This window comes from Anser cygnoides, chromosome 4 (assembly GCF_040182565.1).
Source record: "Anser cygnoides isolate HZ-2024a breed goose chromosome 4, Taihu_goose_T2T_genome, whole genome shotgun sequence".
Classification (NCBI taxonomy): Eukaryota; Metazoa; Chordata; class Aves; order Anseriformes; family Anatidae; genus Anser; species Anser cygnoides.
Genome location: NC_089876.1, coordinates 12,805,188 through 12,824,610, shown reverse-complemented (window position 1 = coordinate 12,824,610; position 19,423 = coordinate 12,805,188). Strand labels below are relative to the sequence as shown.

General features: G+C 37.2%; 1 protein-coding gene across 11 annotated transcripts in view; it reads right to left on the bottom strand.

Moving 5' to 3' along the window:
* The window catches only part of JAKMIP1 (janus kinase and microtubule interacting protein 1), a 154,778-nt gene that overhangs the window by 62,836 nt on the left and 72,519 nt on the right, over positions 1 to 19,423 (bottom strand). For all 11 annotated transcript variants that reach the window (XM_048046323.2, XM_048046340.2, XM_048046290.2 and 8 more), the window contains one exon: positions 9,044 to 9,538. In XM_048046323.2, coding sequence (XP_047902280.1) covers positions 9,044 to 9,538 — 495 coding nt within the window. The remainder of the gene's footprint in view (positions 1 to 9,043; positions 9,539 to 19,423) is intronic.

Below are 19,423 nucleotides of genomic sequence, written 5' to 3'. Positions count from 1 at the left end.
ATCCTTACACGAGTCAACATGCATATATACACACACATACAGAATACTGCAAGAGTACTAATTTCATTACAAGCACAAATTAGCAGGATTTACTAAGCAATTTTACTCAAGTAACTTAAAACAAACCGAGAGAGATGAATAGAGAAGCAGTAATAACACCTCTGCTTTGAATTCTGTTTTAGATGCCTGGTTCACAATACAACTCTCCTTTCCTGAAGGGGACAGTTACACATATGATTTCAATGTAAATATATCAGCCCAGTCACTAACTCACTTTCCTTAAATTTACCCCAATGCCTGACCCAAAGATTTACCATCTTTCTTCTCACTTGCATACTACAGAGCAAATTTGTTCATCTTCCCCATCTGCTTTCTTAGCAGAGACTACAAATCAGGAAAAAAGAAGAAAAAAGAAAAGGGGGGGAGGCAGGGGGAGATGATTTTTCAGGGATGCAACATTCCTCAGCTCCAAGTGGGTGAGGTGCCAGGTCAAGGGGCAGGCAGGCAAAGCAAGAGAAGATACAAGACTAAACCCAAGTGATATCTCTCCTTTTCCCAGACTGAACATACACTGATAGTCAGAGACAAAACAACAACTCTTCAAAGAGGCTTAAGCGTTGTGTAGCCTTATTTTAACAGTTGTAAAAGCATTCACATAGTCACCAAGCCAGTTCAACGCCACTGGAGAACTATTCTTTTCCTGAAGAAGCCTTGCCAGGTTTGTTATACAAAACAAACAAACAAAAAAGATAGCAGGATAAAGCAAAACAGCCTTATATTATCAGACTATGTATTACGGTTTTTATTTTAACAGTAAGCGGAGTATTTTCCATTAGGAAAATGAAATCCAAAGTGAATTAATCTGGTTTCCCTGTAGGTTGCTCTTCGGACCAAACACATGTTGTGAAAGTAACATTGTCATAGCCAAGATTGTCTGGGAATCCACATGGTCTAAAGAAAAGCAATATTTTTTATTACACCATGCTATGTGGCAAGGAAAAAAAAAAAAAAAGCCTTCAGGTAGAGAAGCCCTTCAGCAGATTAAGAAGCCTTTTGCTTAAAAGCTTTTTCCATCTTTCCAAAAGTTTGCTTTTCCCATAAATGTGGTATGTATACATGTTTGCACATATATGTATATAATATGTACACAAATACACTCAGGTATGCTAAGGTCATCACTGAGCTGAAGCTGATAAACCTGGATGGATCAGGTCTCACCTGATGATTCATGACATGATTCCGAGCAAGCAAAAGCCTTTCCACTGCATTCCTCAGCCCCCCGTGGTCCTGGGAACATGGTACAGGACTTGCCACAGCAGGTGCCTACAGGACATTTCTGCATCTGTGGCACAATATAGCTGAGACAAGCAACTGAAAGCTTGTCCCACTGCTTTTGTGGATTGCTCCCTTACTGCTATTCATTTGAGACTTCTTGGTAAGATACAAAGGGTAGAGACCATCTTTTATTCCATCATATTTAGCATGGTGAAATCCCAATCCATGCACTGGCTCACATGCAAGGTATTACACTGAATCAAATCCCAGAAACTCTTTCCAACTGCTTGTTTTGGCTGCTAATTTGTTCTCAGTTTTAAAAATTGAACTTTTTTTTCTTCCTTTTTTTTTTTTTTTTTCTGCAGCTATACAGTACAACAGGGTCACACATATTCTTTTGCATTCTGCTCTGCATGGATTTTAGAACATTTTAGAAAAGTCACGTTTTTCTTTATGCAGTTAAGCATGGCAAAATTCGGTATAAAAAGCGATTCTGTGATCAGAAGGCAAGATGATCAGAGCAGCAAGAGGTTAGAACTCGTTTTCCATTATATGCTTTGAGAAGGGAAGTAGTAGAAATAACTTCAGAAAGAGCATTGAAAAGAAAATAAGGTCATCAACCAGCAGCTGCAGAAGGATATTACTACAGAATCACCTTGGAAGTAACTCTGGTGTTGTTGGTTAAAATTACCGCTTTCTGAAGTATCATTTCTTAATTAATGGGTTTTGTACTGTCATATGTTAGGTGCTGAACACAGCAATTACCTGCATTATATCCGTGAAGAGCTAATGTTTATAGCCTGTGCCAAAATTGCACGGTTTCCTAAGAACAGGTATCTAAGCCTCCTAAAGCTATGAGAAACGAGCAGAAATAAGTGTTGTAATAATATTTATCAGACATGAAAGAAAACCAAGCAGCCACTGGAAAAAGTATCTCTGTGCCAATTATCCTACACTTCAATAGCTGCAATGAAAGAAAGTCAGAGACCTTTGGGGGAACTTTAGCCTCTCACCAAGTTGAAAGAGAAATTCCCAGGGAATTAAAAGCGAGATCTATCAAGGCAGTCACATACTCAGTTTTCAAAGTGGAAAAAGCCAGCTGCTGCATGGCCAAATGTAAGACCCATCCATATCAAAGTTATCTCCTAGCCAACTGCAGAACAGAATTCTACAGTGTTTTTCTCCAGAAGAACTTGAATTGATCTTTATACTAAATGCTTGACGTTGAAAATAGGGTTATCTTGACAGGAGGACTGCTAGTTAAGTGGAAAAACAGAAAGGAGAGGCTACTCAAATAAATAGTTAGAACTAAATAGAATTAACAACTTTTACATTAATAAAAGGCCAGTAAGATCTAACAGCAATATTCTACACTGAAAGCGCACCTGGTGAGAGGAACCAAAACATTTCTAGGCTGTGCATAGCCTCCTCTACAGCAGACATGGTCACCTATTTATTTAAATGCTTGCTGCTTATCTAGGAACCTCAGGGAAAGAGGGAGAAAAGACGCCAGGCATCCAGTGGAGAAGTAAGGGTTATATGCGCAAGTAGTTGGGACTTATTCTTAAATTTCATTCTTGTAATTTTCCTAAACCAATAGTGAATATTTTCCACCATTTTTTTTTTAAGTAAGTAAGTAAATCTAAGGAATATATTAAAAGTTCCGATAAATTATACAAGATACACTATAAAGGCAGACAATTCCAGAACTTTTCGATAGGTTTCCGGTATATTTCTCAAAAGCACCTTGCAGTACTGCAGGTGACTGCAGCCTCTTAACTGTTCATTGAAAGAACTGAAACAAAAGTACTCAAATGGTGGAAAAGTTAGAAAAACTCAGGAATCCAAACTTCATGAGCTTTTTTCCACGTGCCACACCATACATCATTTCTGTGGGTTTTTAATACTGTCTAAAGAGTTGCATACTTTTTAAACAGACATAAAAGTCTGATTTGTGACCTACCTACAATAATAGAGTCCAAAGAAAATACTATGAATAAACAGAAAATGCTGAGTTTGTATAAAGCATTTTCATTAGATCTGTGTGATTCAGGAAAAAAACAAGGCTCTGGTGGAATGCTGCCCTGTTAGTTCCTGAGAGGACAAGCATAAATCTTCAGAGGTCTGAAAGCAAGGTATTATTTGCAGTCCTAAAATGCTGAAGGTGGTAGAAGGGTCTTTGCAGGAGATTAGTTCAGCCTTGAAACGTAACTGAAACAGGCTTCTCAAACAAATGGCAAAATCCAGAGAAGCAGCATACAATTTGATAGCAGCAGCTGCGTGCAAAATACATACACATTTAAGTGGGTGATAAGAAGCATGTCACAGCAATCTCTACCCAACCATGCATGACTGCACACACTTACAAGATTCAAAGACACACTTGGAAGATTCAAAACTCAGCTTCCAGTTTCAAAAATTAACTATTTGGAAGAAACAATACTCTTGCTTACACCCACTGCACAAGTGAAGTGAAAAAAGCCATGCCCCATCACTCGAATTTCAAGTCGCAGGGCAGCAGAGGAACAAAAAGTCCCCCTGCCAATAGCCAACTACCAGAATTTTGAGAGAGAAAAAGACTCTTTATCACTCACACTCCAGGGTGTAACCTAGAGATAGAAATACCAATGCCTTAAAATGGCAAAATCCTAGTAACAGGAATGCGAGAGAAATGTTACAAGGAAATAGTTGCAGCCATTACAAAGGATGTAATTTTGTTTTTTGGTGGAGAGTTAAACTTTTGCTCCTACTGTTTTTCATGTTTTACTGAAAAGAATTGCTGAATCTTGCAAGACAGATTTTTATTTGGACATATAAATTTTACCCCTTAAAAACTGAAGAGAATAATGCATGTTAACTTCCCCATCAACTATCCAGATGAAGAAATGGAACACCAAATTTTGGGAGCTGCTACAATAGAGGAGATGTCTGCCATTCAGAGGGACTTTGACGTGCTGGAGAAATCTCATGGAGTTCACATAAAAGAGATAGAAACTCCTGACCCTTAAATAGTTTAAGCTCTGCAAACGAAAAATATGGAAGCCAGCTGAAGTTGGCAGTTTGGTAGAAGAAAAAGGAAAAAGAAAAAGAAAAAAGAAAAAGAAAAAAAAAAAGAAAACAAGAAAAGCCTTTGGTGCTGATACCACTGCAGCTATCTAAATGGGAACATTAGGGTGAACCAGGCAGATCTTCCTCAAAGATGCATGGCAAATGAAATAGCAAAATGAAAAGCATGGCAATCAGTGGTAACAGAAAGAGGAATTCCAACTAGGTCAAAGAAGAAAGAAATTTCACTCCACATGCAATTAAGTATTGGGGCTGCCATAGAGGATGTGGAATCTTCATCTTCAGAGATTTTCAAATTTGTCTGGATCAGGCCGTGAGCAACCTGATCCAACTTTTAAGGTAGCCCTGATTCGAACATGACCTTGGGATAACCTTGAGAAAACCCTCACAATCTATTTTTTTCTATGATTTTATGATACTCCAGTTCACTTATGAAATTCTAATGCTAAGAAATACACTAATGCATTATAGGCAGACACACACAGTAAGAGCTGTGCAAGGTTAGAAAACACCAACTTACTAAGGACTAGAGTTGAAATCTGGCCTTTGGTTTTGTTCTGAACTGGAACAATTCTTGCTTTGAATTTAAATCCAAAAAAGTACTTAATCTATTAGGTTGAATTATATTCTTTCAGGTATGGCATTACATATATTTGGGAAACACTAAACTGCAGAAGAGTTCCACGATGGAAGGAGTTTATAATTCATGCAACAATTGGCTGACGGATCAGGCTCAAAGGGTTACAGTAAATGAGGTTACATTGGGCTGGTGGCCAGTACATTGATTTTGTGGATAAGAAAATTGTGTCTATTTTACATTAAAGTGACATAAGTCTTTCAATTCATTTAAATCTGAACTGTTTAGGAATATTCAGGAAGACCATGTGTGCGAAGATTTTAACTATTTATCTATTACTATTTAACTATTTATTATTAATAGAATGATATTTATCTGTAAAGTGGATGAAAGGTTTTGATGTTAAAGAAATTTCCAATAGAGGAAACCTGTTGCATGTCATTTACATGACAAGCTTACTGGAGGCTCAGGAAAAAATGAAAAAATGTACTTTTCAGCATTTATCAGGTATTTTATTAAATTAACTTATACCAGCCCAGACCTCGGAGGGAAACTAGACATACTGCTTACAAGGTTGCTATTAAAACAGAAGTCTGTTGATATAGAGATATTTAGGTATGCACACACTTGCCTCCATTTGAATATATGTTTTGGAACTGCTTATACTGATGTTCAGAGAATAAAAGTGTGCTAGAATGATTCTACATGTTCTTTTTCTTTGAAAAATCTGATCCAGAAAAATAGGCTTTTTCTGCACTTTTCCTTCATGTAGATTATTTTTCAATTTGCTATTATTGATTTTATTCCTATTTGCTGTTTTTAATGTTATTTCTATATTTAAGAAATGCCTCAATCTGTGTCATAACGGTTTTTGTTCTACACTGAATACTACTCAGACTCACCTACTTGGAAAATATTGTCTGAAAAAAAAAAAAAGAAAGAATTGTTATTGCATTCTTCTTCAAGTTGTCCCTTTACTTTTAAAGCCTCTCTGTTTCACTTGTACCTCCATTTTGTTTACTAGTTATTTTTACTTCCAAATTTTACGTATTTTCTTTTGGGAAGAAGGGAAAAAAAAAAAAAAAAAGAAATCATGTCCACAAGCATTCCTTGAATCAATGAAAACATTTATATAACTGTTATATGAAGTCAGTTACAGGAACTGACAAATTCCAATACAATTTCATACTATATCAAGAAAAAGAGTAACATATTCTTTGTAAAGTAGCTGTTTTAATTTCCCTTATTAGGAATTAGAATCTTCCCATTCATCTTGTTTGCACTGAGGCTTATTGGGTATTTTTCACGGCTCAGTTCAGAAGTGTGAAGACATATCTCAAAATCAATGAATGATATTTCTAAAATACTAACATTTGTACAATACAAGCATGGCTGTTAATGCACCCAATATAATTACATCCACATATTCATAGACAATAGATTTTTCTTTTTTCCTTTCTCAATGCTTTTTTTTTTTAATTATTTTTTTGACCGCAAGCCAAGAAAAAGCAAGACTTTACTCAAATTAGTCATGGGTATTAAAACCATTGGTAATAGTATTGATTTTTTTCCCAGCCGAAATATTTATTTATTTATTTATATTTATTTATTTATATTAATTTAATAATTATTTATATATGGAATAAATCTGCAAAGCCAATCTGTGATCTAAAACTGTAAAAATAAATCTGCCAAGTCTAACAAGACAATCATACACTGAATCCTGATTTACTCCATCTGATTTTCAATTATGGTATGTCCAGCCCATTTCGGCCATTAATACCAAAGATGCAGATTTCTTAATACTGTCATAAAACAGCACAAACAAAAAGCATGCTAATTGAAGCTCAGTTACAGATCTGTGCTAATACTGCCTGCCACATTCTTGCCATTTCATTTCACAAGGGTAGGATCTAAAATAATAGAGTACCCCAAATCTGCTGCAGATACAGTTGATTTAAAATTGAAGGCAAGCATCCTTTGCACTATTTAAAATGAGGGGGCAGGAGGGAGGGAAATATCCAGATAATCTGACTCAAATCCCACTTACTCTCCCAGTGGAAGATAGCAGCACCTAAAAACTCTGCAGTGTTTTTTTTTCGTTTGTTTATTTGTTTTGCTTTTTACCTTGCCCCAGATTAAAAGAGTGCCCTATACAGAAACAGCTGCCTAAATCATTATGAATTCCTGGAAGAAACACTTTTTTTTTTTTTTTCAATAAAAACTCACACAATTTAATGAAAAAATTGAAATTCATAATCTGAAAGGGGTTAAGCCACTACAAGGCAACACCAGACTTCTGACATTTTTTTCTGATATTTTTCCCCGCCTTAAGGTGGAGAGGGATATGAACACTTCTAGTGAAAGCCCATGAAAACAATGGCAGAATTCCACCAGAGCTGGGAGTAGATAACAGGAGTTATCTACACACGCTTCAAATATAGTCATCTTTTATAGACATAGTTGTACTGGATAATGGAGGAAGAAATGGATTAGCCCAGTAAGGCTCCAATTACTATTCTGAATGATTTGACAGAATTGTTTTGTGCCAGATGAGAAACCCTGAACGCCCTCCTTCATCACTTTCATATCACAGCAGGCTGAAAGGTTCGACTGTTGAAAGAGAAGTGCAGTTCCTTTACAGTACCACTCAAAGACACACTGTTGGTGTGTTTACTGGGGTAATTTATGATGACAAAATCTGGGGTGCATATGTGCCTCACCTCACCATTTCTTGAGCTTCAGAAGACTAAATTTAATATAAACTATTTTCTAGAAAAACACAGGCGACAATGTAGTAAGCGTATCGCCTCCTTAACACTTTTTAAAATTACCTGTGCTTTGTAGTCATGATTTTAAAACTTTAGCTGTATAATATGGAACAAAACATGAAAGAAATTATGCTCACAGCAATATCATGTTGTCAGTCTTTGAAGTGGTCATTATCAAGTGTGTTTATCAAGGAAATGCTACCCCTAAGAGTTGATCAATATCCAATTTATTTAAAGCACAAATATTAACAGCATTAAAAGCTTTAATTGCCCCAGAAAGAAAATCACCACCCATTCGTAGCTTGCCCTCACCATCTTTTTTCCTAAAGAACCAAAGAAATGAGAGGACATATCTGTATAAGCACAAACTGACAAAATATTTTTGGCTTCAGAAAAAGGATGTTTTCTTCCATTTAAAATGCAGACTTTACATATGAAAAATATTTAATATATTTTTTATAATTTTACATTTTATTTGCATAACTATTGTACTGTTAGTTTAGCCAGATTAACTATCAGATCTTGAATATGCATAGAAAGTATCATGGTACCAACAGAAATGTCCTTTGATGTTCAACTACTTTGCGTATACTGATGTGTATGACCCACGTTATAGATTCTTTACCTTTTACAAAGCTGCAGAACTTGAAATATTTGGGGCACTCGCTGTCAGGAAATTTTGTCTGTTCTTCCATTTTATACAAATAGCATAGTCTGGCCATCTGTGCTGAAGTTCTACAGCTTATGAAACATGACAAAAGCCTGCTGTCCTGCACCCTAATTTTTCTGCCCCTAAAAGGCATCATATAAACCCAGAAATTTTAAAAAGCCAAAAAGAGCAACAATAGTTAAAATTGAATGAGCAGGACAATGATTCAGAAGGAGAAAACATATTGTCTTGGTTCATTGCAATTGGTTCCCCACATAAAATTATAAAATTGCTCTGAAAATTTAGTTTTGCCATCTCACAAAGGTGTTGTTGAACTGACAAATGATGAATGCCTCACTGTTTTCATCAAAGAGATTTTTGTAAAGAAATACAGCTCAGGCAACTAGGAAAGGGAAAATCAATTTCTTTGATCTGTTGAAAAAATTCACTCTGGAAATTTTTGGTTTACTCACATTTGACTTGATGGGACATAAAACTTTGAATTGGGTTGAGACAGCCATGGAACCAAGGCCCATCTATGCTGTACAGAAGAAAAAGTAGTGGAAGTAGCAGCCTATTGTACCAACCAACACTGATAAAATATGTCACTGCAGAACAGGTTAGATATTTGTTTGTGGGCAGATAAAGAAATATATTAAACACTGCCATAAACTGCTATAAGCATGTACAACTTAATGAACTTACCAGCCTGCGGATATCTCTCTCACATTCACGCTTTATTCTATTAATCTCATCCTGATGGGACTGATAAGCCATGCGCAGATCAGCAGCTTTCATTTTATCTGCCTGCATAATGTTGTTCAAAGCTTCTTCAAGCTGCTTTTTACCAGATTTCAGCTCCAAGATCTCCTGTTGCAACTTCATTCGTTCGCTGTCAAACGCCTTCCGAGCCTCCTCTTTTGCTTCACTTAGCAGTGCTGTCTTCACTTTGTCAGCTGCCCCGTCCCGCAGGACATTGACGGTTGACTGCAAACGCTGAATTTCACCATCTTTGATTTTCACCATTCTTGCTACTTCCTGCTCATGCTGCCGGATCAGTAGCTCTCTGACGCTCTGAAGCTCCTTCATTTTCTCCTCATGGAGCTTAGCTTTCAGTTCAGAAACATAGGCAGTGTGTTTGTGCTGCTCCTGCTCCCTTTCTTGCTTAACCTCTTGGATTTTCTCTCTCAATTTACCCACCTGGAACATCAATATAAAATATTGATTAGCAAGTATCACCACACCTTTAAAAGTCATCAAGGGAGCTTTGTTTTAAACCTTCTTAAGAACTCATCCTGAATATTGAAAAGCAAAGACCGCATACCTGAAATTTCTCTCTTCAGTAAACAGCTAGAGAACTAGAGCTTGGAAAAGGCTATGTTTGTTCCTGTGTGTGCAAAGGAATCTGCTGTGCAGATGTGTTACTGGCAACAAGATCTCAAAGTATTAGGGGATAAAATAACACCAAGCAGCATCCAACCCTGTCCTTATTTCCCCCATCAACCATCCCAGATTACTCTTATCCACAACCCCTCTATTGTGCCCAACATGGTGACAGAAAAAGAAGCAGAGAGAGGTGTTCATATTTACTCTGCAAAGGAAATGCTAGAAAACCTTCTAGAAGGACCATACTTCAAGGATCCTCATAGTGACTTAGATCTTTACATACACTCAATTATTTTATTCCCACAACATCCTTCTGTAGCTAAGAAGCCCTACCACTGTGTTACAGATGGGATCCCCAGCCAGGCATAGATTGATTTATCTAATTTACGCACACACACTGTCTTTGGGATTTGATTCCCAAATTTCTACACCTGAATCCACTACTTGACCTAAGATACTTCCCGCTAATAAGATGAGGAGGATAGGAGGATCTTACCTTGAAGCAACAGAAAGAAAAAACTGTATTAAAAAGGTGGATTATTATTAGTAGAAACATGGGGGAGGAAGTAAGTAGAGGGAAAATAAAATGAAATTGATTTTGTATTTCTTAATTTCTTAGCCACTTTAATGGGAAATTCCTTACTGGATAAACCAAATGAATTGTTCTGAAAAAAAACCAAGTCTACTCAAGGGGTTTCAGATTGGACACCCCAAAACTGAGGTATTTAGAGTCCCAGACATCTCAGAAAATGTAGGCCAGTGACTCTAAGGGCTGGGGAGGAGGTCTTATAGCCCATTACAGTAATACCCACTGTGATGAAACCTCATTATAAGATGATGCTCAGCAGGCTGTACATGAAGCAATGCTTTTTCCAGGTGGGATTCGACATTAATATAGAAGGGGAGGGGAAAAAAAAAAAAAAAAAAGAGAGAAAGGCTTGCTTCTCTATTGTAATATACCAGAAAGGGTATAATGTATCCAATCACACATAATATCAGTAATAATATCAGCATCTTCCTACAACCCCTATAGGAGTGTCAGCCAAAATATGAGCTCTACACATGATCTGCTACTATTAAGGGAAGTCAGAGAGAAGCAGAGATTTCAAACATTTGTGTTTTAACCTTGGGTGGCAATATAAATATATAAAACACGTAGTGCTTCATGGTAAAATGAGGTTACTGAGCAGCTGGATGTTAGTCACTGCCGCAGTATTCCTAGACTGCTTGCATCTCTGCTATGCACAGCTGGGATCTGTAGTCACACAATTCATTTCATTTATGCTAAACTAAGGTAAAGTTGCAACTTGCCTCATATTTTAGTGCAATATGTAGGGGAGAACTCTATTAATATTCAGAGTAACATTTACTATTAAGGCATAATTAATACAATTTATTTCTTCACAGGTCTACATTCTGCAGTCATAGAATCACCGAATACCCTGAGCTGGAAGGGACCCAAGATCATGAAGTCTGACTCCTGGCTACACACAGAGCCACCCCAAAATCAGACCCTATGTCTGACAGCATTGTCCAAACGCTTCTTGAACTCCAGCAGGATTGGTGCTATGGGGAGCCTGTCCCAGTGCCCGACCACACTCTGGGTGATGAACCTCTTCCTAACACCCAGCTTGACTCTCCCCTGTCCCAGCTCCATGCCGTTCCCTCGGGTCCTGTCGCTGTCCCCAGAGAGCAGAGCTCAGCGCCTGCCCCTCCGCTCCCCTCGTGAGGGAGCTGCAGGCCGCCATGAGGCCTCCCCTCAGCCTGCTCTGCTCTGGGCTGAACAAACCAAGGGACCTCAGCTGCTCCTCATACGTCTTTCCCTCTAGACCATTCACCACCTTTGTAGCCCTCCTTTGGACACTCTCTAATAGTTTTAAGTCCTTCTTATGCTGTGGTGCCCCAAACTGCTCACAGTACTCATGGTGAGGCCGCACCAGTGCAGAGTAGAGTGGGACAATCCCTTCCCTTGACTGGCTAGCAATGTCGTGCCTGATGCACCCGAAGATATGGTTGGCCCTCCTGGCCTCTCTATCCTTGATGGAGTCAGCTGCTCCTCCCAATTTAGTGTCATCCACAAACTTACTCAGTATACCTTAACATCCTACATCCAAGTCATTTATGAAACCATTGAGGAGACTGGCTCTAAAATGGAGCCCTGTGGAACCCCACTAGTGAACCCCACCAGCCTGATGTAACTCTATTTACTATAACCTTTTGAGTCCAAAGAAAAGTAAAGGGTTAAAATATAAGCAGTAATACCACTTCAGGCAGCATTTAGAAGGCTTCATTATTTTTGTTTATTGGAGCAGGATAGGGAGGGAAGGTATCTGCATTTTCATGAAAGCAATCTCCTAGATCCACTGTGGACTAAACACCAGCTGGGACAGCACTATAATTATAGATGTGGAAAAGGTAACAGTTCTGAATCAGGCACCATCAGACCTGGATATTATTGCACAGGTACTGTTATCCTGTTACTAGATGATTCAGATAATATTTCTTTATGAAAAAAAAAATAAAATCAACCCCAAATGGTAAATCTGGCTACTGGAAATCATCTTCTTTAGACACCCATATTTTATTTTATAACATCCAGTTCCAATTCTATGGTCGATAACACTGATTTTCAGTGCTTGCATTAGGGTACCCAATTCCATATAAGACAAAGCTAAGCCTATTTACTATCACAAGTGGATGAATTTATAGACAAATTTGCAAACGAGCCAACACTCACAGTGACTTAAATATATTAGTTATTTCCCTACTGATATGTAAAGAAAATTGCAATGAAACTGAGAAATGAAACCCACAAATAATTACGCAGGAAAGCAAATTGTATAATGGCAATTATAAACAAGGTTAGTACTTCTCCAGAACTACAGTAATTTAAAATTAGTCATACTGTACATTAATTATGCAACTAAAAGGCAGTTTCCAATCTAACACGTTATTGATTGTTACTTCCTAAAAACACTTTAATATATGAAAAATGGATTCCAAAATTTTGGAGGAGTACTGGTTTACACAAAAGGGTATGCTTGCTCAGCGGTTTTCATCTTTCTCTGAATGCATGCCAATATCTATATGGATTGTTGCTGTCTGTGACAATACATATTAAACCACTCAAAGTAGCTGAATATCATCACGTATCATCCAGTCATTTCACTTACAAAGTTTTAGCAAGAGCAATGTAAGCAAAAAGAATAACAGTCCTTCTAAAACCACTGGATTTTACATGGCATCTGAAATGCATATCACTCTTCATGACCCAGTAAAACAGATGCATCCTAATTTTCAAGGTTTTTAAAAAGTCTTTTCTTGTTATTGCTTCTTATCAGAGAAGATAGAGAGATCTGTTAGGCCTTCCCTGAAAGCCATGAACTCTCTGTCCTTCTCTCCTTCTGTCCCCCTCTCCCTCACAATATGCAGATCTCTACACTTCTTGCTTCCAGATCAACCAATGGAATGAAAATAGTAATATGGCATTTTCCCATATGCCTTACTCTCCGTTTCAAAATGAACTTAAATGCAATTTGTCTTTCTTTAATTTCCAGCATTCCCTTTTTTTAAATTATTTTTTTAAATGAGAAAGCTGTTCTGTTAACAGGAACAATATCAAGCATAACCAAGAAATGAAGCCAATAAGCAAACAAATTCATGTAGGCTTTCAGGGCACCACTGAGAGTGTCTGGCTCCATCTTTACTCCCCTATCAGCTATTTATGCAATTTTATAGTCCTTCTAAGACTTCTCCATCTCAACAGTCCCAACTTTCACAGCCTTTCCCTGTATGTCACGTGCTCCAAGCCATCCATCATTTTCATGATCCTTTACTGGATTTGCTCCAGCACGTCCATGGCCCTTCTACTGGGGATCCCAGCACTAGTCCCAGCTCTCAAGACATGGCCCCACCAGTTCTGAGTATAGAGGGAAGCATCACCTCCCTTGACCTCCTGGCAACACTCTTCCTAAGGCAGACCAGGATGCAGGTGACCTTTGCTGCAAGGGCACATTGTTGGCTCCTGTTCAAATACATTTTTGCATCACTGCAAACACACACTGAGCAGATTCATACACACTAGTTTAACTCTACAGGGATTCTACCATCACCAGAAAAATTCCTCAAAACATTTTTACATTTAAAACAAGGGTCACATAGTCTGATACAAACTGATATTTGAAAAAGCATTCAGCAGCATTTCATTCTGTTTCTCTTAAATATTTACCTTGAATTTACCTTTTGGGTTAAAGTTAGAGATCAAATAACTGTAGGTAAAAGGACAAGAAATAAAAAAGTTGACAAATTATCCTACTGTGTGACTAAATATGGCTTCACTGAATTGCAGCAATATCTACAGCAACATCTTAAAAACTTTCTTCTCTGCAACGGAATACGGTAATCCAAATGTGTCATTTTGGAAAGTGTGTAGGGAAGAAAACATTTTTAGTATGGATCTCATTTCCAGTGACATGATGAGACAAAACGAAACAAATCAACCAACCAAACAAAAAAAAACAAAACACACAAAACCACAAAAGAACAAAACCAGTAAAATAAGAACTCTTTTTGGTACATCCGGGTACATATAAATCCAGTGGTAACCAATGCACCTCAAACCTGCTCCAGCCAAGATCATCTGAAGAATCTTAACAATATTTAATAGAAATACTTAGTTCTGGGCCTGATCTTGAATAATCCTGAGTATCTGCAAACTGCTCTGAACCATCAGCTCTCCACAATGCAGGTAACACAAGCTTTCATTGCTCCAAATTCAGAGCCAAGGCTATCTACTCTAAAGTAAATTGGAAAAACATAGCATTAACAGGTTGTAACCAGACATGTCAAGTGAATTTGCCATATGCTTCTGAAATTCTACATTTGGTAAGTACATCGTGCACAATTCTCTTTTTTCTCCTTCTTTTCTGCTTTTCGAGGTAGCAAAGAACATCTTCCTCTACATATATACCTTCCATTCTGCAGCAGGCTAGAGAAGGAGACTATTGTTGCCTTCATAGCAATCTTCCTACACCACCACAAGGGTCAAGGTGCATAACCAAGCATCTGAACATCAATGAGCTGTTGTTACGTCACTTGAAAAGCTCTTCAGAAAAAGTTTTTGCATCCACATCAGCCACATTGAAACTGTAGATGTCACCATCCGCTGAATGAGCTTTGCCTGTCTGGTCTTTTCCAAGGGGGCTAGTTATAACTTACAAAAGGCTGCTATTGAAACTGGAGAGGGATCAGCTTTGCAGTCTCTGCATAATACCCACTCACATCAGGAATGCACTTGGAGGTGTGGTGGGAGAGTCTAGAAGATTCATTGAGGACACCTATTTGGAACAACTTTAATATGTCTATTCCAGTACGGAGTCCAAGGATAAGGAGGAGAAGTGCTAAGCAACCCCAAAAGCTGTGTCTCTGTGAGGCACTCCACACAATACCACACAGGGAACCTTAGCAGAATCATCAGCTGCAATCACCATCCCCTCCAACACAAACTCACACTTCGGTCTTTGTATCAGAGCCTACTCAGACAACCTTGGGCACTGGGTCACTTACAACCACTGGATCCCTGAAGCTCCTTCTTGGAAGTGACATTGCATTCCAATGAATCTCAGAGTAAGAGAAAATGACTTGGCAACAAGCTAGTTTCAGAATGAGATGATGAAAATACTCAGCGTGGGAAGTTCATAACTACCTAAAGTTGTTTGTGTGTCACAGGATAAAGTATCTACCAACTGGATTGCAAGAATTCTGTGTTAAATTAAATTTAAAACAATTTTGGGGAATAAAAACAAGCTAAAAACGTGTATTTTTGGGGATTTTATAATTTTTCTGTGGCATATTAAGCTTGTAATGTAGATCCCTGAAACTTAAGCAAGATAGTGAAAGACTACTAGAGAATTCACAGGCCTGATTCAGTCTCTTTATTGGAGGTGACAGATTGTCACATCAGTCCACAGCCTAGGAACTCTTTTGGCTTCTTTCCTGATTGCACCATTGCATCACACCTTCACAAAGTAACAGCTTTTATCACTTCCAGTTATATAAGATATATAAGATACATATCTAAGTTATCTGTCTGCCCAAATACCACTTTTTCTTTCCACTTGCCTCTACTGCTTCTTTCTTACTCATTGTTTTTCTCCATAGCAAAAAACCTGTTGTTTTCACTCTTTATTCTGTCCACCTTTGTAATCATCCAGTTCTACCATATTTGTTTTCAGCAGTAACTCTTTAAAAGAAATTAATATATATATATATCCATCTTACATTTCTATTGTAATCTTTCTTGACTCAAGATTTTCCACTTCCAATAATCTTTTAACCTAAACTCTCAAGATTATGTGACAATATCATAGAAAATGTGTTTCTACTCATATCTGAGGATATTTTCCTGTTCTGTATTGGTGGAATCCTCTAGAAACTTCTGAAGGCTGCAGTAACTGTCCTCTTAATCCAAATCAAAATAGCTTACATATATAATTTGACAGATACATTAATTACATAGGCCCCAATAGAGTTTTAAATAGAATTTTCCTGTGGATCACATTGTAACATCTGACTTTTTTAAGGATGCCTTGCACCGCATTTTCTGTCAACGTCTTCCAACACGGCAGTATCATAATCATAATTATCATACTTTCTTGCTGATTCTTCCAATTTAAGTATAATCATTGTTTAATATCTGTCTATCGATGTCTTACTCTGCTCTAATATGTGTTTTACCGGGACTAGAAATTACATTATCATGTCTAGCGTATTCACTCCTTTACTAATTTTGAACTCTAATAGAAGTAACACTGTCACATTTATTCCTAATAACTTTCTGTTACTTACTATGTTTGACAGTTGCTCCAGATTTTCTCATTTTAGTGGTTTTGTTAAATATTATGAATTTGACTTTATACATCAAGAATACAGAGCTGAGTTTAAATGCCCTTCGACTTTAATTGGAAAAACCTTTACACATTGTTTTACCAATACATCATCCATTTCCCTGCCCCAAGACGATTGCCAATTATAACCCCCTACTACCTCCTTGTTGTTCATGAGGCTCTTTACAGTTCAGTAAGTTATCTGCTTATTTGTTTTTCCATACATGGAAGATGGTAGTAACATTCATTTATGTACGTTCAGTTTGTCTGGATTCTCAAATTAACAGCTGTATGAATTCTTCCATAGGTACTAACCATAACTCCTTCCTATGTTACTTTTTTAATCCCCAGCACACACAGCTGTTTTGCCAGAATTATATGCCACTGCTTTTTTTTTTTTTTAATTTCACATACCGAAAATAGAGTTTTCAGAACTTACATTAAATCTCTGTTACACAGAGATTCAGTATCTGACACCAAAGCTGAAAAAAAAAAAAAAAAAAGCTAAGAAATCTGGGGAAAAGCATAAAGACTTGCAAAAACAAGCTGTGAAATTGCAAGGTAGCACAGAGACAACTGGGTTGAAATGTCTCATTTATTCTAGCTCTGTAGCCTGTGGGACATAAACTGTATTAGGAAAGGTAACGAATTCTGGTGGGGCTAATTCATTTAATTTAATTCTCCTAAACTATTTTCTCCCTCATGTATATGTGTATATTAATGATTTATCTGAGGAGAAACCTTCTAATTGATGAGAGACATCACAAATGGAAATTAGACAACATATTTCCGCGTGCAGAATACTGTTTTGTGATCTCAACTCTATAAAATGTACAGTGAAATGCAGAACACTGATATTTAAAGACAATATCATAGTTCAGTGAAGATGGAACGGCAGTGACAGCAAACACTGTAACACTTTGTTTTCAGGAAAAAATGAAGTGTTCGAAGACTATCTTCTAATGTTTGCTAACCATCTCAGTAGGAATATATACTTGATAATATTCTTTTCTAAACGTTCATGGATCTCAGGATAGGCATTTAACCACTGAGCTGATTCACATTTTCCTGAGTCTGGCTATCAACATGATGCTTATTCACTGCATCTCCTTGTGCTTACTGCACAGGACTTTAAGGTTCAGATAGAGTGAGTCCTGTCTCCATTCATATTGAAGTAACTACAATTTTTGTACAATCCAGCTGCTCTTATGCCAGATGACCAAAACACCAACAGCAAGAGCCACAGCAGTGCATATTCAGAGAACTGCAAACACATCACTTTTAGATCAGGCATTGTATAAACATGAAGGGGAACAGTTTTACAGGAGAAATTTCTTGGACAGGCTCAACAATAAATGAAACAAAAATGAATTGGGAAAACATTCACAAAGTCTTCGATGTCTCTTGGATAAAATTCCCCGCCCCACCAAAAAAAAACACACAACAACAAAAACAAAAACAACCAACACCAGTACTTTGCACACAGAAATATATTACAACTAATTTCCATTTGTGATGTCTCTCATCAATTAGAAGGTTCCTTCTCAGATAATTCATTAATAAATGCATATACACGAGGGAGAAAATAGTTTAGGAGAATAAAATTAAATGAATTAGCCCCACAAGAGTTTGTTACCTTTCCTAATACAGTTTATATCCCACAGGCCACAGAAATGTCTTTTTCACAGCTTTAATACATTCCCTCTTACTCATTCCCCTCAATAAAGCCATTTAATTTATTTAGAATCCTCTAGGCACAGTGTTTTTACTACTCTGATACTAAGCTGTAATTCCTGTTGGTTTTGTTACTTATTTTTAAGTTGCAGTCTAAAGAAGTAAAATCTCTGTAGCTATAATTCAATCATCTCGTCAGTCAGGCCTTCACCATCTTACACAGCCAACACGTACACAGATAGCAGGCTGTTGCCCTGATGCTGAGAAAGAAGCTTTATGGCCTCAATTCCAGTCAAATGATTTACAACAAACATCACAGCAAAAATGCAGAAGAAGTTGAAGATAGCACTTCCCCCCTCCTCCCAGAAATGCATCCATGCAGCAGAGCTTACTATGGAGCGTACCGTACATTCAGTATACAGTAGGCGTATATATAAGAACCTCAATACCCAAAAATGTAAAATTCTCAAACTGTAAAAAGATGAACGAGTAACCAAACTAAAGAAACTGTTGCCAGAATGGATATAAGTAAATAAGCAGACCAGTTTTAGAAGAAGACTGGTAGTGTTTTGAAAGTGTCTTAAAGCTATCCTTCAATCTTCATTGAATCAGAGTTAAACTTGACACTATTAAAGTATCAAACTTTGAAGTATACCAGGACTAAACTCTTTGTATTATTTGTGTAGTCTTCAGTGTGAACACTCAAGATTAATTCATTCTTCTGTCCTATGTATAAGATAACTTTATAATTTTTGTGCTCTTTCTAAGGTAATTAAAAGGAGATAAAATTCACATTCTGCATTTCTACATAAAAAGTGATACAGAACAAAATAACTAAACAAAAGAAATGACTAGCCAAATGTACCAGCTCTTTCAATTCTCTTCCCAAACAGAAGCAGATAATAAATAAATTAAAAAAGACACTGATACAATACAATATATGAGCTTATAAATTCAATTTTAGAGGGCTTCAGCCACTGGTAAATTTCCTGTAGTGATGTTTTAAGAAGCAGAAGGAGTTTGCCCCGCTCTTGTACTATAGTTTATTAACATCATATGAAAGAAGAGTAGAAGTTGTTAGATGAAGAAGCTAATACCAACATAACTGGATTTTCTGTTCACTCATCAATACTGGTGACCC